The sequence below is a fragment of the Hordeum vulgare genome, chromosome 3H, assembly GCF_904849725.1.
Source record: "Hordeum vulgare subsp. vulgare chromosome 3H, MorexV3_pseudomolecules_assembly, whole genome shotgun sequence".
Classification (NCBI taxonomy): domain Eukaryota; kingdom Viridiplantae; phylum Streptophyta; class Magnoliopsida; order Poales; family Poaceae; genus Hordeum; species Hordeum vulgare.
In genome coordinates, this window is record NC_058520.1 from 498,877,269 (window position 1) to 498,896,480 (window position 19,212).

The window sequence follows — 19,212 nt, forward strand, 5'->3', positions numbered from 1 at the left end:
CGCTTTGTGTGTTGATCATCTTGATTTACTCTGTGCTTAGTCTTGATCAACCTTGTGTCTTTATGACCAATCTTTGGATAATACTTTGAATACCACCTTGGTCATCATATAAACTCCTTGAAACCAACAGATGGACTTCAAGAAGTGCATAGGGACAAATCCTTCGAATATAACTTAAGGCAACCATTAGTTCATAGGGATTGTCATCAATTACCAAAACCACATATGGAACGCATGGAGAAATGTGCTCTAACAGGTGGGCCGCCAAGACGCGCTACTGCTATGGAACTAGTAGTAGCGTTGGTTTTCGACCACCGCTACTACTACAGGTAGCCCCTGTCGGTGGAGATGGGAACACTTAGCAGTAGCTCTGTGTTGAATGTCCGCGCTACTGCAAATTAGATACCTCTAGCTGCCTCGTGCTACTACTACTTAGCTGTAGCGCGTCTGTATTATAGAGCGCTACTGCTAAAATCCTATCTATAAGCTTTCTCCTAGTAGTGCTTGTCTCCCTTGTGCCTCGCCGACGGCGTAACCCACGCCTCGTATGTGATGCCATCCCACAGCGCGCGTGGATCCAGTATATCCAAGGTGCTCTCGGACCTGCGGCCACGGTGGAGTATGTTGATATTTGGAGGCGCCTTCGACATGTCCTGCTGGGCACGAAGCGTGACTCCATTCGCTGGTGTTGGACCAACAATGGAGCCTATTCTGCCAAGTCTTGTTATCTAGCTCTATTCCATGGATCCGTGCGAGCACCCTGCTGGCGGCAAACATGGAAAAGCTGGGCCCCCCACGGGTGCAAAGATCTTCCTATGGCTGGCCGGCCTTGACCGTTGGTGGACTGTCGCCCGCCTCCCCCGCCACACGCCATGGTGTGTATCCTTTGCGACCAGCAGGACGAGACCATGCACAACCTCCTTGTTGGCTGCGTCGTCTCCCGCTCCGTCTGGCACGACGTCTTTCATTGGTGCCGCCTCACCGCGCAACCTCCCGACAGTACGACTGAGTTCTTCGAGTGGTGGTCCTCCTCTATCAGTGCATCCCCGGCGAGCCACCGCAGGGGCCTCAGGTCCCTCATCGTGCTCACCGCATGGATGACCTGGAAACACCGCAATGCTTGCTTATTTGACGGAGCGACACCTTCTTATACCCACTTGCTGCGCAACATCCAAGAAGAGGCTCGTACTTGTGCTAGAGCCGGCGCGAGAGGACTTTGTATCACACTTGTAATCGGGGCTGAGCAACCCCTCCATCCGCTGCTCAATGGCATCCTTGTGAGCGCCTTCTAATGAACGCTCAACGAGGCTTGCAACCCTGTAATGTCTTCCCCTTGTGTCAATGAAATGATACACACTATATGTATTCGAAAGAGAGAGAGAGAAGAAACTTTAAGTAATTCTATTCCTGGATCATGGCTTACATTGCGATTGGTTGAAAGAAGAATCAACACACATACAACTCTGGCCACATCTACAGAAAAGATTTGCGTGGAATGGATTTCGATGTCTTTTCGATTAACGTTGTTTCAAATTAGCACTACCCCGAGCACTTGATTATTCACAGTGTCCGGTCACCCGGCGTGCTGGTCGTCGCCCTCCTTCTTGAGGTCTGACGGCGGCAGGAAGTGGTCGGAGGAGAGGCCATACAAGTTGAAGTCGGCCTCCTCCACCGTCCACGTCTCCTCCAGCTTCCTCTTGTGGTTGACGGAGCCCTCGCCGTAGCGGAAGAGCGTGACGGTGGTTTTGCCGCCGTGCGCGATGTTGACGCCGTCGATGTGGCGGTAGTTGTTGATGACGGACTCCATGCTGGTCTCCCAGAAGATGTTCTCGCTGCGTCGCGCGCCCTTGCCGGACTTCATGCGGAGCAGGTGATTGTCCTCGAGCTGGATGAGCAGGCCCGTGCGCTGGCTGAAGTATCCCCACACCGTGTGGTGGATGATGTCGAACGCCGCCGCGCTCCGCGCCCGCAGCGTCGCGGCGCTCGCCTCCAGCTTCAGTATGAAGCACTCCTCGCCGTTGATGACCTTCTCGCCGATGCATACCGCGTCGGAGAAGAGGTTCGCGATCGACCGCGGGTCCAGACCCTGCAATCCATGCATGCGTCAAGAAGGTCTCGAATTGATTGATGCATCTGGAAATGGAATACTCCATACATCGTGGGAAATATGTGGGTGTACCTGGAGGGACCGGCGGAGGGGGCGGGGCGGGCCGCGGGAGACGTGGGAAACCTCGGCGGCGGACTGGCGCCAGGCGACCTTGCCGTCACTACCGGCGCTCATCTTGTGACCGGCCATGATGATCTCGAAGTACCAGACCTCGGGGCACTTCTGCCAGAGCACGAAGCCGCCGACCTCGGCGCGTCCCTGGGCAGCGGTGACGGTCTGGTCGCCGAGGTGGAACTCGGACGCGCACATCTTCACCTTCCCCACTGCGTACATGCTCCGCAACCCCTGCAGCGCCGCCTGCCCGCCCGTCGCGGCGATGTACTGCTGCATGATGTACTTGGCCGTCGACGCTTGCTTCATTCATGCAATCCACACAACCAAACACACGTACGCTACGCGCGTCAAGAATCAATCAACCCACTTCAATCGTCGTGTTGCTGTTGCGTGCGCGGGCGGGCTTACGATGGAGGAGTCGCGAATGGAGCGGCTGAAGGCGCGGTCGTGGGGGACGGGGCAGGGGATGAGCGGCGAGCCGACGACGTTGAGGAAGAGCTGGAGCTCGGCGTTGGCGGCGGCAGCGGCGGGGCCTTCGGCGGTGGCGCGGTCGAACGCCTGGGTCTTGAGCCAGGCGCGCATGCTGGCACCGCCGCCCCGGCGCTTGTCGGCGCCGGGGGCGTTGGCGAGCATCTCATCGGGGATGGGCACCTCCAGCACGGTGTCGAGGGAGTCGTCGCGGTCATGGTTCGGGCACAGCTTCCTCATGACACGACCGCCAACCGCATCAATGCCGACCGGCCAACGGGAGCAGGACGCCCGACGCGCTGTGCGGGACAGACAGGCGAGCGGGAGGGATGGAGAGAAACAGGGGGGAGGAAGGAAGGAAGGAAGGGACGAGAGGACAGGGTAGGTCGGGGGCATGTAGAAGCCGGCGCCATGCATTGCAAGCGAGGAATTTGTGGATCCCGCGGAGCCCGGAGCCCGGAGGTCGAGGGCATGCATGCAGCAGGGCCTCGCCGGGAGCGCCCCTGGGCCAGACCAGGCCGCGCCCATTTGTCGAAGCAGCTTGAAGTAGCCCATTTGCGCTTTGGTGACACCACACGGCAGCGCCTCGCCGGGAGCGCCCCTGGGCCAGACCAGGCCGCGCCCATTTGTCGAAGCAGCTTGAAGTAGCCCATTTGCGCTTTGGTGACACCACACGGCCCGCCCGGCTGAGCAGACCTTGGCACCTTGCGCTCCATAAAAAAAAAAGGCAGAGCAGACCCTACGTTAACTTCCACACAGCGGCGGCGGCGGCGGCGGTGCGATTAGCTTCCTCGCCGGCGCGACCGACGCCCACTCCGCCACCAGTCTCTGAGTTCTGGTACGCGCATCTTCCTCCTCCCTCTCCTCTAAATTCCGGTGGTGGAATGCTGGTATCCCATCCGCCGAACCGTGCACGTAAAGTGCTCGACGCTTCGTGTGCTTGGTCGGTTGCGATGAACTAGGATCTCACCTGCTGAGTATTCTCGCAGGACCGATGGCGGAGGCGCAGCCGCGCTCGCCGCCGCCATCGTGGTCGGCCATCCCGCTGGATCTGGCAAGCCTGGTGCTCCGCCTCCTCCCAGCGTACGCCGACCGCGCCCGCTTCGCCGCCGTGTGTCCGCAGTGGCGCGACGCCGCGCAGCAGTTCCTCCGCCTGAACCCGCCGCTGCCGCTGCTCGCGCTCCCGAACGGCACCTTCTACAGCCTCCCCTACGCCAAGCGCTTCCGCTTCCCAGGATTCGGCTTCGCCGGGTACCAAGGCGTCTGCGGCAGCTGGCTCGTCTTCCCGCGCGACGACGAGTGCTTCCTGCATGACCCGTTCGCCAGGGCCACCGTCAGGCTCCCTCCTCTCTCCCGCGTCCGGCTGCGTCCTCCAAATGCAGTCCAGAAGTGGACAAATTGGGAAGACGGGGAGCGCTCTCCGGACCCTTACACCACATGGATGCATATAGAGGACATGGAAGGGAAGCTGCGCATGAGTAAGCTGATACTGTGCTCGCCCAACCTTGTTGCTGCATTAGTCGGTGTTGGAAGACCCTGTCACCTTCCAATATGCCATCCAGTAGGCGCGAGTCAGATTCTAATGTGCCAGCCGGGGGCCTCCTCGTGGTCAGTGCGCGCGTATGATAAGTGTAGGCTTTACGAAGACATGGCATTCTACCAGGGCAAGCTCTATGCCATTGCCAGTGATGAGGACCTCTTTGTGGTAAACATCAGCCAGGACCAATGCACCGGTGATCCACAGGTTTCTCGGCTTGGAAGGGTCATCAAGGGCAATCCGTGGCACATAGGTGCATCCGAAGACAACGATACGCTGGGCAAGAAGCTCTACCTGGTTGAATCGCGTGGCAAACTGCTGATGATACACAGGATGGTTGGGTTTACCAACCTTGGAGATGGACATTTGACTTTTGGGAATCAGTTTGAGGTATTCGAGGCTGACTTTGAGCATTCACGCTGGGTCGAGGTGACAACTGTGGGGGATGATCAGGTGTTGTTTCTTGGGCGAAGGTGCTCCAGGGCTGTGTCTGTGTCTCGGTATGGGTTGCCGGGCGACTGCATCTTGTTCTTGGATGACGAGGAAGTGAATCGTGCCAAATACGTCTATGGTGAGCAGAACACCTTTTGCCGTGCCTATAACATGAGAGACAAACGGGTCTTTTCCCCTCATCCACTCATCTCCTGGAAGCGCTCTAATGAGACCTGTCTTGCAGCATGGCTCTTCCCTCAGGACTGAATCACTGAACTGAAGATGTTATTGTTGTTCCAGCTGCTTCCAAGTTGGTATGGTAATCAGTAGTTACCAAGCCGCCAATTTGCCTTAGTAATTTAAGTATGTACTGAATTTGATCACCGTATTTATCTGAACCTACTATGGTGGTTACTACAGTGCAAGTTGTTAAGTTAATTGGTTTTACCGTGCCTAGAAAAGATCTAAAGTGCATTACTGCTTATCTGTGCATTGTCTTAGCCTGGTGATCTCTGACTCTCTGTAGTGTCTGTAGAGTTGATTGTTCATGCTGAAGTTTGATGAACCTTCTACTGGCTTTTGCGATTAATGGCTTTGGAAATCCAGTTACCAAAATATATTGCCATTCTTAATCAGTGCTTCTCAAAACTATTAATTTTCTTGGTTTCAATTAACTCTTTTGTTGGTCTTTTTTTAATTTTCATTATCTTGTATTTTTAGTGGTTTACCAATTTTTGTTAGTAGTGATATAAAAAAAATATATCATCTAGACACCTAACTTAATGTTTGCAGTATCCAACATTAGCACTTACTTATGTGCAATGTGCGTAGTAAGCTTTTTGTGTGTTTCTCCACAGGTTCAGGTTGAGATAAAATGCTGAAAAAAAATGTTTTATATGTGTGGCTACACCCGTTTTTGAATGGGTCTTTGTTTTCACTCTTATGATACCCAGTGCTGAACAGGCACCACGTATGTGCTAAAGGAAGCTAGACTTTGGGAACTTCCCTACCACTACATGACATTGCTGCGATTAACCATTTTGTATGGTCATGACACGTTCAGTGTTATCCTTACTACTACGTGTGACAATGACTTCACCAAGGCGTAGATACTGCAAAAGCCGATGAGCTTGTTAATGATCACCATTTTTAATAGCATCCTGTGCCCAAAGATAGCTAGGATTTCAGAACCTGCGTCTAACACGAAATAAGCTGTGCTTAGAGTTTTTCCGCGATCATGAAGGACTCAATTTTGGACTTTTTTTTTTACCGTAGAACAATCGTTCTTGCATTAAAATAAATAAATTACAAAGTACAAATATACACAAGATTTTGGACTAATTTGGTTCATCAGGACAATGACCTGAGTGTTCTGACAATGAGAAGTTGAAGATCATCTAGTATATGTATATATCCATACCGTTCAACCGAACCACTGACATACAAAAACTCAATTCAGTTCTTCTCAACCCCTCCTACGGTATGAATGAAAATTTCGACAGAGACATTTTTACTGATATAAGCAAATCCAATACTAGAACCCCATGTGTAAACTTTGTGATGTGTTCATAATTTTTTATATTGGGATATATACATATATAACTTCTCATCAACTATTCTAACCATGGAAAAGAAAATACAGAAATGAACATAAGTTAGTAGGACAAGTGTCATGGGCAGACCTTTTCTGTTTTGAAAAATATATATATATGTAGACCGTTTCATCTACTTTAGAGTCAATCCTAAGTTCTTGACTAACCGGTCTCAATCTCATCTATAAAACCTCACTTCCATACTGTTCATTATGATTAATCCAGTCTCCATTTCTAAGAATAGATGAGCAGTAAGATGTTGGGCCTGGGATACCATAACCTTCTTCTAGCAGCTCTCGTGTTGCTCTGCTCAGCGATGATCTCCTCCTATGGGGTAGCGCCGGACGACGTCGTGGCCTATAGCTTCGCCACCATCAACAACACCACGGCTGACGGCCTGACGGTCTTCACCAACCAGTCAGAAGTAGTCTTAGGTTCAACCCTGTTCGACATCAACCACCCTACCCTCTCCGTGGAGAACGAGTCCGTCGGGTTCGTGGTCCTCTCACGGACAGTCGAGCTGTGGTGCCATGGTGACGGCCAGCAGGGATCTCCCCGTCAGGCATCCTTCAACACAAGCTTTACTATGGACGGGTTAATTGCAGGAGCTATCACAATTCGGCGGCATGTAACGAGTCAGTACACGTTTGTCGCAGTTCCTAATTGTTGCAAAAAAGTTTGATAGCTGTATAACACCGTATTGATGAAGAAGATTATGAAGGTAATCTGGATACTACTGATAAGGACAGTATGGAAGATGATGCCAATCCAATAGATGACCTTGACAAGGCTAATTTCATCAAGAAGGATACCCCTCCTTCTACCTCTGGCAATAAACAAAGAAGTGTTGTTTCTACAACTGAATTCCATCCCAAGATGCTGTTGGACAATGCTCACAATGCCTTCATTGAGGAAATGAGAAGCTGTGGAGCCCCTGAAAAGGTTAATTCTCACAAGATGGGTGCAGATATGATTTCTCCCATGAGGGTGTTTTCTTCACCTCCAAAAGATGGGGAGCCAATGTCTGTCCATATGGACTACTGCTCCGAGCAACTGAAAAACTTTGACATGGCTGAATCTGATGAAGAAGGAGGTACTCTACCAGAGATGCAATGCTTACCTGAGGAGTTGATAAAAGCTATTGGCTCTACTAAGAGATCTCTGTTACATACCTTGGAAAATGTTGACTCAGAGAAAAAAGGGAGATTCCAGGAAGGGGCTTCTGCCAAATGGGGTCCAGTGTTATCTAGCAGACTAACCACTCATGGACATGGAGATATCAACATTATGGATAAAGCCAAAGCCTATCAGAAGAAGAAGAATCTGGAGATACCCCCATCATTCAAAGGTAAATCTTTTTCCTGTCTAGAAAATTATAACCTTGTGGACCAGGCTAGGAAAATTGATATATGTATTGGTAAAGATGATAAAGAACAATGTGCTATTCTTGATGACATGATAGAAAATGAAAAACTTAGATGCCTTCAATTTGTTGATCTTAACCCGAAGGATGTCCTCCCTGATAATCTAGATGTGGTTTTTCAAACTTATTCCTCACCTCTTGGCTCTGTTCCTAGATCTAAAACAGGGGCACTACTGTTTTAGTGAAGGATAGTCCAACCCTACTCACAAAAAGTAAGTCTTGTGGCTTGTCACACCCCTTTAAAATCTCATGATAGGAGCCTTTTGGAATATCAGGGGTCTAGGACAACATGGGAAGATACAGTGCCTAGGAGACTTTCTCCATAATCATAGAGTTGATTTTGTTGGTTTCTTTGAAACTAAAAGAGAGATCATTGATAGCCATATTCTGAAATCGATTGCTTGTGGTGGTGATTTCTGTTGGCATACCTTACGTGCTATTAATACTGCTGGTGGCATCCTTGTGGGCCTTAGAAATGATCTCTATGAAGTTATTGGTTTTATTAACAAAAATTACTGCGTGGTAGTTACAATTAAGAATAAAGAGGATGGCTTCTTATGACATTTTATTGCAGTTTATGGCACTGCTTACAATGAGCACAAAGTTGAGTTCATTCCTGAGCTGCATGATATCATGCATAATTTATCTTACCTTGTTCTCCTTGGTGGATATTTTAATTTGGTTAGATCTGTATTTGACAAAAAGAATGGGTTGATTAATAACCAGTCCACTCTGCTTTTTAATGATTGGATTAACAAATGGGGTCTCATGGAGATTAATATTGCTAATAGGAGCTATACATGGAGTAACAACCAAGATGACCTTATTTTTGCGATGATTGATCGTGTGTTTGTTTCCACATCCTGGGATGCTCACTTCCCGTTGATTGTTCTATCTACGCTCCCTCGAGTTGGTAGTGATCACACTCCGCTCCTCTTAGACACTAAAGCTCGGAGGGTTACCTCCCCCAAACCTTTTCGGTTTGACAAGTGGTGGCTTGACCAACCATATTTTAAAGAACTAGTTTGCAAAACTTGGACTAATATAGTTTGTTTGGGTAAATCTATCGATAACTGGATGAATAAAACTAGGATCTTACGGAAAAAGATTAAAGGCTGGAGTATTTATCTAGAGGCTGCTATGAGAAAGAAGAAGAAGGTCCTTTTACAAGAGTTTGACATTCTTGATGTGTTCTCTGAAACCAACTGATTAGATACCAATGATAAGATTCGTATGAAGGAGATTAAAAGAGAATTAGAGGATATCTGGAGGAAAGAAGAAACTGCCTTGTGGCAGCGGTCCAGAGATAGCAGGATCAAAGACGGTGACAAGAAAAATAAATATTTCCATGCTTTTGCTAAGCATCGCCATAGGAAGAACCACTTATATGAGTTGAATGGTGATGATGGCCCAATTCATTCCACCAAAGAGATGATTGATATTGCCACTTCTTTTTATAAGAACCTCTTTGGTTATGAGCATAAGCATAATATTTCCTTGGGTCCTTCCTCTTGGAAGGAAGAAGAGATGGTTACTCCCGATGAGAATGAGATATTACAAAATAGTTTCTCTGAGGAGGAAATTAAAGAGGCCATTTTCCGATCGTATGCACATGGTGCTCCAGGCCCTGATGGCCTTTATTTTTTGTTCTATCAATCCTTCTGGGAGTTGATTAAAACTGACTTTATGGCCTTAGTAAAAGACTTTGAAGAAGGGAAGTTTGACATATATAAGTTGAATTTTGCCATAATTGTTCTAATTCCTAAAGAAGCTGATACCAAGGATATGAAGGAATTCAGACCTATTAGCCTTGGGAATTGTGCAGTTAAGATTCTTACTAAAGCAATGACTACCAGATTGTCCCCTATGGGGGATAGACTGATTTCTCCCAACCAAACTGCTTTCATCAAAGGGAGATTTATTCTTGAGAGTGTGGTGTTGGCTCATGAAGTAATTCATGAAGTCAAACGATCCAAAACTCAGGGGCTTGTGCTCAAATTAGACTATGAGAAAGCATATGATAGAGTGAGATGGGAATTTCTCTTTGAGATGTTGGAGTCGAGGGGCTTTGGGGATAAATGGATCTCCTGTATCAAGAGTGTTATGCTGAAGGGTACGTTTAGTGTACGTATTAATGATACGACTGCCCCTATTTTGTTGGTGGCAAAGGCCTTAAACAAGGGGACCCAATTTCTCCCATCCTTTTTAATCATGTAGCTGATGTTTTCTCTAAAATGTTAGTTAAAGAAGCTCAACGGAATCTCATTTCAGGGCTTCTGCCTGATGTGATAAAAGGAGGGATCACCAGCTTACAATATGCTGATGATACTCTCCTTTTCCTAGAAAACTCTTGTGAGAAAGCGAGAAATTTTAAATGGATCCTCTCTTGCTTTGAAAATCTATCTGGGATGAAAATCAATTTTCATAAGAGTGATTTGTTAACTATTAACATTGAGGATGAGATGACTAAATCTTTTGCCAAAAAATTTAGTTGTAAGGTTGGGCCTTTCCCTGTTAAATACTTGGGTGTGCCTTTGCACTATGACAAACTACGTAGGGAAGAACTTCAACCAATCATTGACAGGATCATCAAATGTATTTCTGCTTGGTTAGGTAAACATCTTACTTACACAGGGAAATTGATTCTGTTTTGTGCATGTATTGTCAGTATTCCTGCTTACCTTATGGCAGTAATTAAGTTTCCAAAATGGGCTATTGAGGCTATTAATTCGCAAATGACACATTTTTTCTGGGGGAATATGGGGGACGAGCACAAATATCACCTTGCTAATTGGGGGCTGATTACTAGGAAGAAATCCTTTGGGGTTTAGGGATACCTAACCTGAAAGAGTTTAATATGGCCTTATTGGCCTCCCGGGGTAAGAGATTTTTTGATAATCAGAAAAAAGACTGGAAAGATATCATTTCTTTCAAGTATAACACTGAGTCTCCCAATGTACTTTGGTCTAAATCTGATAATGAATCTTCCTTTTGGAAGAGTGTAACATGGGCTCTTAATGCCTCCAAGACGTTCTATAGGTGGAAAATTGGTAATGGTAGGAGTATTAAGTTTTGGCATGATCTATGGGTGGTGGAATGTTCCCTGAAGGTTCAATTTTGGGAGTTATTCTACATATGCAACCAACCTGACTGCACTGTCTCTCAGGTTTGGGACGGTGTAGATCTTAAGCTCTCCTTTAGAATATGTGTTGTCAGTAGAGGGGTTGATAAATGGAACCAATTACTTGATATTATTCAAAAGACTCGATTACCTGATTCCTGTGATGTTCCAATATGGATGCTGGAATCCAAGGGGGTATACTCTATTAACTTTGATGGGGTGGCTTCTGCCATAGGTGACAAATTATGGGAAATTCTCTGCCTACAGAATATCCATGTTTTTATTTGGCTAAGTGTTTATAATAAAGTCCTAACCAGAGATAACTTAGCTAAGAGAAAAAATGTTGATGATCCTTCTTGCTTATTCTGTAATGAACTGGAATCTGTACAACATCTATTTTTTGATTGCATAATGGCTAAATGCATCTGGAAACTTTTTGCTGAATCATTTCAGATGTCAATTATGTCATGTTTTAAAGATATTTGTGCCTTGTGGCTAGTTCATAAGAAAATGACAATCCAGTACATGATTGTTGTTGCCTTCTTATGGAGTATTTGGAGACTAAGAAATGAATTTTGTTTCCAGGATCAATCTTGGAAAAGTGTGGACTGCGTTCTTGTGAAACTTTGAAGTTTTCTCCGGCAATGGGTTGTTCTCCGCAACGCCACACAGGAAGGAGCACTGCGGCAATTCGTCACTAAGCTTGACAAATACAGAGGGAAACTTCTGCGCATCGCCTAGAGGAGCTGAATTGGAAGTAGCTTGTGTTTCTTTTATTTGTTATGTTTTTTAGCGCATGTAACTTTGGCTAGACTCTCGTTTGGTTTTTCCCATGTTTGTTATGTTTTGTGTTCGCTGTTGAATGTAAACTCGTTCGACTTATGTTTCATTAATAAAAATGGAGCAGGGGAACCCCTTTTATTCAAAAAAAATACCGTATTGACGTTGTATTTGATCGTTCAGGTCCACGGCTCACATGGCATGATCTTTTGCAAAGAAACCCCTTACCTTTTATTTAATCATGTGAATATCTTTTCTTTTGCAAAAAGAGTCTTGCCAAAGAAAAAAAATTAATTGGTTGCGAGCGGACAAACGCGGCCGCGCGATACGTCGCTCGGGGCTGTGACCACTATGCCACCGAGTCGTTTACGACATAGTACAAACAGTAATCTTATTTACACTATAATTTTGTACATTCCGTTCTTTTATATGTTTTGTCAGAACATGGCAGCGGATCCACGTGAGCCCCGCCTATCAGTGGGATAGAAAAAGGAATTTGATACTAATAAAAAACAATTAAGAGGCAAGCATGTTTCTCGAACCAGAGACAACCCGCCTTCCGCTTTTTCACACGACCACCCTACCACTGGTATGGTACCTTCTGTTCTAAAAGACAAAAAATAGCTTTACATTTTATCAATACTTTGACAAAATATATGTAAGAAAATTTTGTTAATTTTTAGGTTCATGTTTACTTTTATTTTTCCCATTTGAGAACATAAATGTAAGAAAATTTTGCAATTATCCTAAAAGGTAAATAAAGTGTTTGTGAATTTGAAAATAAAATTTCTAAATGTATTTCTTAAAATGTTCGTCATGCATCATAAATTTTATTATTTTTAGACAATAATTTAAATAAATATTATCAACATTTTTAGATGGCCATGAAGTTTTTACTGCTTGAAGCCCATCCTACCAAACCCTTAGGTCGTGGAGTTTATCCCCATTGGAGCATTTTAAGTGCATGATTTAATAACGTGCATTTTTTGACCATAATTGTTTTCTCCAAAAATTGCACTGGCAAGTTTTTCCTTTTTCAAATCTAACCCCACCATCACTCTTAATGTCCAAGGGGCATCAACCTTGGAAGTTTGGATGCCATAAAAAGATTTTTGATGCCCCTGGCATTTCATCAAACACCTAGAGTGCATAGTCAAATTTTACATGGTTTTGCGTTTGTACTATGAAGTTGCTCCCCTGGCCTAACCGGTATGTCTAGCAGCTTGGCATTAGACCTTAGTGAAAGGGCGTGGATGTCGCTTAGAGGGGGGCGGGTGAATAGGCGCTTTAAAGAAATTACGGTTTAGACTTGAACAAATACGGAATAAAACTAACATTTAATTAGTCAGGCACAAAACATAAAACAACTAGGCTCACCTATGTGCACCAACAACTTATGCTAAGCAAGATAAACAACTAAGTGATAGCAAGATATGTAACAAGAAACAAAATGGTTGTCACAAAGTAAAGTGCATAAGTAAAGGCTCAGGTAAGAGATAACCGAGGCACGCGGAGATGATGATGTATCCCGAAGTTCACACCCTTGTGGATGCTAATCTCTGTTTGAAGCGGTGTGGAGGCATAATGCTCCCCAAGAAGCTACTAAGGCCACTACAATCTCCTCACGCCCTCACACAATGCAAGATGTCGTGATTCTACTAAGGGGCCCTTGAGGGTGGTCACCGAACCCGTACAAACAAGGTTGGGGCAATGTCCACAACTTAATTGGAGGCTCCCAACAACACCACGAAGCTTCACCACAATGGATTGTAGCTCCGGGATGACCTCAAATGCTCGGGGCAATCTCCACAACCTAATTGGAGACCTCGACGCTTGCGCGGAGCTTTACACCACAATGATTGAGCTCTGAGGCACCACCAAGCTTCTAGGATGCCAAAGCACCCAAGAAGAACAAGCTCTAGGGTACCAAGCACCCAAGAGTAATAGGCTTCTCAAACTTCACTTCCACGTATCACTGTGGAGAAGTCAAACCTATGCACCAAATGCAATGGCAAGGGCACACAGAGTGCCCAAGTCTTTCTCTCCTAAATCCCTCCACAAAAACTATCGCTATGGAAGAAAATGAGAGGAAGAACGAAGAAGAACACGAAGAACTCCAAAATCTAGATCCAAGGGGTTCCCCTCACATAAAGTAGAAAGTGATTGGTGGAAATGTGGATCTAGATCCCCTCTCTCTTTTCACTCAAGAACTAGCAAGAATAATTGGAGGGATTGAGAGTTAGCAAGCTCGAAGAAGGTCAACAATGGGGGGGGGGGGGAACACGAGTTCAGTGGATGGGGACCATTGGGGAAGAAGGTCCTCTTAAATAGGCTCCCCCGAGTCCAACCGTTATGCCCACAAGTCATGCTCAAGCGGTACTACCGCTTAGCACGGTCAAAACAGCCCAACGAGACAGAAAAAATGAGTGTAGTTCTGCCAGAGAGGTAGTACCGCTCGGGGGAGAGGTACACCGCTTGAAAGGTAGTATAGCTCGGGGGAGAGGTAGTACCTCTTATCATAGGTAGTACCGCTCGGGGAAGAGGTGGTGATGAGAGGTAGTACCACTCGGGTAAAGATTCTTTCACAAGAAAAGAGGATATTACTAGAGATGTAACTTCTCTCATGTGTAAAACATTCTAGGTAGAAGACAATCATGGTGATATATATCCACAAAGAAGGATGTACACACACAAAAGTTACAAGAACGAACGAACAAGATATCCAAAGGGAAGTCATAAATATACCAATACAATATTTGCTCGAAAGCATAACACATGACCGAATATTTTCTTATTGTACATAAATGAACTTCCAACTCACAAACATCAAAGACATCACAACTAGCAATAAGACATCATTGTTGGGATGCTTTGAGAAAGGAAACAAGTACCACAAGAACGAATCAAGAAATACATGCCATGAGGCAACCTATACATAAGGTTGAATGCAAGAAATTTATGCATGAAGTAGATACTTGTTACCCAGATAGCATTGGATTGATGTAGTAGATAATTGTTCGTCGATAATCCTAACTTGTTTCCAATAAGCACATGGTGTCAACACCTTCCTTGTAAGTGACCCGAGCATCCAATGCATCTCCAATTGTTCCTAGAACAACAACACAAACAAAATGGTGCCCAAACTCATTGGGACCAAAGAGTTAGAGAACCAACAATACATATGACAAACTCCACATAAATATGTGCATATGGATATGAAACTGAATTTCATGCACACTTTAGGAAATTTATGACATGGTGGAGTTTCCCCTATATATTGGGTCAAATAAAGAGAACATGCCAAAGAAGGTACACATAGTAAATATGCATGCTCAAGGCTTTCAAGAATCAAATCAACACATAGTTGATAAGATACCAAAAGACAAGGTATCACATGAGAATAAAATACCAAGCGGAAAATTATCACTTGAAAGATACCAATTAAAGGATACATCAATGAATGTGATATCCATTGACACATTCCAAATAAAAGGAAACAAGATACCAATTGAAGGAAAACAAACAAGAGGTATCAAGTTACCGAAAGAGAGCTAGGTTCCAAACAAACCAAACCCTCGACAAATTTTCATGATGTCACAAAGCACCATAAAGAGAAAGACTTGCCTCCCACCAACACACACTTGATGGAGATCAAACGATTTTATGATAAACACATAAAAAGAGTGTTCTAAAGAAAATAGGATAGCTCCCCCAAGAGATGTGCATTATATAGGATTTGCATTTGAATACAAAATGCACAAGATGGGATCATCACTTTCTATATATCTATAAAAACACTAGACATGTTAAAAAATATCCACAAGAGGCAAGGAAGACAAACAACACACACAATCCAATGTAAAGATGATTAGAATTTCTACCACACGAAGGGAATACTGATTGTCAAGGGACAAGAATTATTTGAAAATAATTCCCATTAGTAGATTGCAAATATATCCAACATCATCTTTACTCCTAAAACACAAGCAAATGACACTTGTGGAGCTAACATGCCTCCTAGGAACAAGATAATTTACAATATCAACACTAAGTGGCAATACCTCAAATATGCACATAGAATGTTACTCCCCATAATGTGATAACACAACATTATTAACAAGTGGCAAATGGAAACCAACAAGAGGTAATTAATGGTCCATTTAGAATTTGAATTTCTCATGAGTAGACATGCCACATCAAGACTAGATATTCTTGTAATATCAATACTAAGTTGTATTCCTCATGTATACACATTTGTAGGATTGTGAAGTGCACAAAGCACATCAGTCCCCCAAAATGGGATACTCCATTAATCTCTCAAAAGAGCCAAGAAAGATACAAACAGGATGCAAAGAGACTATACACATACTTGATTATTCAAGATAACCAGGTTGGAAGCACAACATATACAAACAGATGCAAGGTACAAAACCACAACATACAAAGGGTCAAGTATCTAACAATGTATTCAATTTAAGTACAAGTCACCGCAAGGAGGAACTTTGGTTATAAGATAGAAACTTGTTGATGCAAATGACTTGGCTTGAGACAATATGAATGATGAAGACCCCTTAATTCTTCATAATATAGCCAAGTCTCCAATGCCCTCCGTCATCACCTATTGATCAAGTTTGAGCTTGTTGGTCCCCAACCAAGTTGGGTCCTAAGAGGTTAGTCATAATAGGCTTGGATACTCAAATGGTACTTTTCTTGACACCACTTTGAGTACCAACTAACTTGGCAAACACATTGCCAACCTTATCCTTCCCAAGAGAATAGATATCATCAATAATGATTGGGTTGGATAAATTACCATTCGTGCAAGAAGAAGCGAAGTGACCCTTCTCACGACATAAGTAGCAACATTTACCCTTTACTTTCTTATCAATTGATCTCTCCACTTGAGGAGTGGTGACTTGGGCCTTATTGGGAAGATGCCTTTCTTCAACTTGTGGCTGAGCATGATATTGAACTTGTGGTTGCTTCCCTTGTTGCTTGTGACTATGAGGCTTCTTCTTCAATGGGCAAGATCTAACATGATGCCCTTCAATATTGCACTTGAAGCAAACAATCTTGGCCGAGTTCTTGAGTTGTTCTTGGCCCTTCTTATTTTTTCTCTTGGACTTCTTCTTATTGGAGTTGAATCCAAGTCCACCTTTGTCATTTGGGGATTTTTTTTCCCACACAAGATATTGTCCAGTGTGGACATACCTTCATGACTCTTTTCGAGGAACTCATTATGGGATACTAGAAGATCATAAAGAGAGCTTGTGAGCATTTCATGACTTTGTTCCAATTTCCCATAATTGCTAGATAGCAACTCAAGTTGAGCCCTTAGCTCAACATTCTCCTTTAATATGGATGCTTCACAAGAAATAGTGTTAGTAGCACAAGCATCGTCATTAACAACAAGAGGAGAAGGCAACTTGGCAATCTCTTTTCCATATGAACCTTCAAGTTGAGCATGAGACTCGGTGAGTTCGATGAGCGAACTCTTGATGGCCCTTGAGCCATTTTTGAGGTGCTCAAAGTCCTCAAGGAGTTTAGCATGTGCAACTTCAAGCTTATCATTTTTAATTCTAAAATCATTAGCCACCTAGAGAGATCTATCATGGGATTCCTTTAATCTAGATAATTCTAGAGCAAAGGTCTCCTCAAGAGATTCCTTGGTGGTTTCTTCATTTTCAAGAACTTGAGATAGCTCCGCGATCTCATTAGCATAATCACTCTCATGACCTTCCATTTCCTCAATGGTGGCCTCATGCTCCGCGAGATGAGCTTCCAACTCCTCAATATATTTCTTTCCCTCAATGACAATAGACATGATTTCCATGCAGTAGGAACAAGCAATTCTATCCCTATGAAGCTCTTTAAAAATCATTTCTCCCTTCATTTTTAAGGAAGCAATATTATCACTCTCTTCGTCATTATCATCATCCTTATTATCATCAACATCATCATCATGAGATATATTGGGATTCTAAGTAGTAGATACCTTTGAAGCCTTAGCCATAAGGAAAAAGTGAGAAACAATAGATGATGATGTAGGATACCTTGAAGCATTATTCAAGGCCACATCGTGTTCCATGGAGTGATGGATTTCCTCTACATTGTTATCACAACAACTCGAGGAAATAGATACATTTTTATCATGGCAACAACATATATCAAGCATATCATCATGAGATTTAGTCAAGCAGTTTCTACATAATATGCAAGGACTATCAACACAAGCATGTAAAACATCTAGAGTGCTCAAAGTGTTAACGTCCAAAGATGAAGCATTGCAATAAGATAGTGATGAAGGATCGTCAATAGTAAGCCGACTATCATCTTTGCAATGATCACCACTACTCACCATATCATTACCTTGTGATAAACCACATGTAGGTGAAGTAGATGAAGTTGAGAAGACAACACGACCGGAGGTGGAGGGAGAACAATCATCCCTACATATCTTGGACACACCGTATTTATCTTGAAGCTTTGTCCACAACTCATGAGCATCCCGGAATGGCATGAGTTGAAATATAACTACATTGCTCAAAGCATAAAAAACACATTATAAGCTTGATCATTAAGATAAGAGTTTTTATCATCCTCTAAAGATATATTTTAAGAATCCTTTGGAGGAGAAAAAACCCATATCTACAATTCACTGTAAATTTGGGTCCATGACCTAAAGAGATTAAGCATGCAAATTACCCAAAAATCAAAATTTGTGCCATTGAAACTAAGAGTGTCAGAGAATCCTAAACCCCTAGACGACATGCTTACTCTCTAGGTGGTGGAACCTAATAATGAGAGACCTAGCTATGATACTAATACGTCTCCAGCGTATTTATAATTTTTGATGGTTTCATGCTATTATCTTGTCAAAATTTGGATGTTTTGCATGCCTTTTATATATTTTTTGGGACTAACTTATTAACTCAGTGCCAAGTGCCAGTTCCTTTTTTTCCATGTTTTTGACCCCTTTCAGAGGAGGATTTTGAACGGAGTCCAAACAGAATGAAACTGCCAAAAAGATTTTTTCCGAAACAGAAAAAGATCGGGAAGACGGAGAATCAGGGCAGGGGGCCTGCAGGGACCCCACAAGCCCCCTAGCCGCGGCCAGGGGGCCCTCGCCTCCCTGGCTTGTGGGCTCCATGGGCCACCTCTTCCCTAGGTTTTGAGCCTATATATTCCCTAAAATCCCAGAAAAAATCAGGAGATCATCGAAAGTACTTTTCCGTCGCCGCAAGCTTCTGTCTCCGCAAGATCCCATGTGGGGCACGTTCTGGAGCCCTGCCGGAGGGGGGATTCGGACACGGAGGGCTTCTTCATCAACACCATGACCTCTCCGATGATGCGTGAGTAGTTCACCATAGACCTATGGGTCCATAGCTAGTAGCTAGATGGCTTCTTCTCTCTCTTGGATCTTCAATACAAAGTTCTCCATGATCGTCATGGAGATCTATCCGATGTAATCTTCTTTTGCGGTGTATTTGTCGAGATCCGATGAATTATGGATTTATGATCAGATTATCTATGAATCTTATTTGAGTTTCTTCTGATCTCTCTTATGCATGATTTCATGTCCTTGTAATTCTCTTCGAGTTGTGGGTTTTGTCTGGCCAACTAGATCTATGATTATTG

The 19,212-nt window shown here is 44.2% G+C and overlaps 2 protein-coding genes across 3 annotated transcripts; one reads left to right on the top strand and one right to left on the bottom strand.

Annotated features, from left to right (window-relative positions):
- Positions 1–1,386: 1,386 nt before the first annotated feature.
- LOC123440286 lies at positions 1,387–3,053 on the bottom strand. The gene is made up of 3 exons (XM_045116863.1): positions 2,630–3,053; positions 2,180–2,521; positions 1,387–2,086 (listed from the first exon to the last, which is right to left on the bottom strand). Exons 1-3 carry the CDS (start codon positions 2,927–2,929, stop codon positions 1,574–1,576), a joined length of 1,155 nt encoding a protein of 384 aa, XP_044972798.1. The 5' UTR covers positions 2,930–3,053; the 3' UTR covers positions 1,387–1,573.
- A 343-nt stretch (positions 3,054–3,396) lies between these two features.
- Positions 3,397–11,750, top strand: LOC123440287. 2 transcript variants are annotated; one of them, XR_006630307.1, is made up of 2 exons: positions 3,397–3,527; positions 11,380–11,750. XR_006630307.1 is itself a non-coding variant. In XM_045116864.1 (2 exons), exon 2 carries the CDS (start codon positions 3,684–3,686, stop codon positions 4,923–4,925), a length of 1,242 nt encoding a protein of 413 aa, XP_044972799.1. In that variant the 5' UTR covers positions 3,423–3,527; positions 3,679–3,683; the 3' UTR covers positions 4,926–5,142. The 2 variants fall into 2 exon arrangements, 1 of the variants encoding a protein (XP_044972799.1); XM_045116864.1 differs by lacking the exon at positions 11,380–11,750 and adding an exon at positions 3,679–5,142 and having other exon boundaries at positions 3,423–3,527.
- Positions 11,751–19,212: the final 7,462 nt, after the last annotated feature.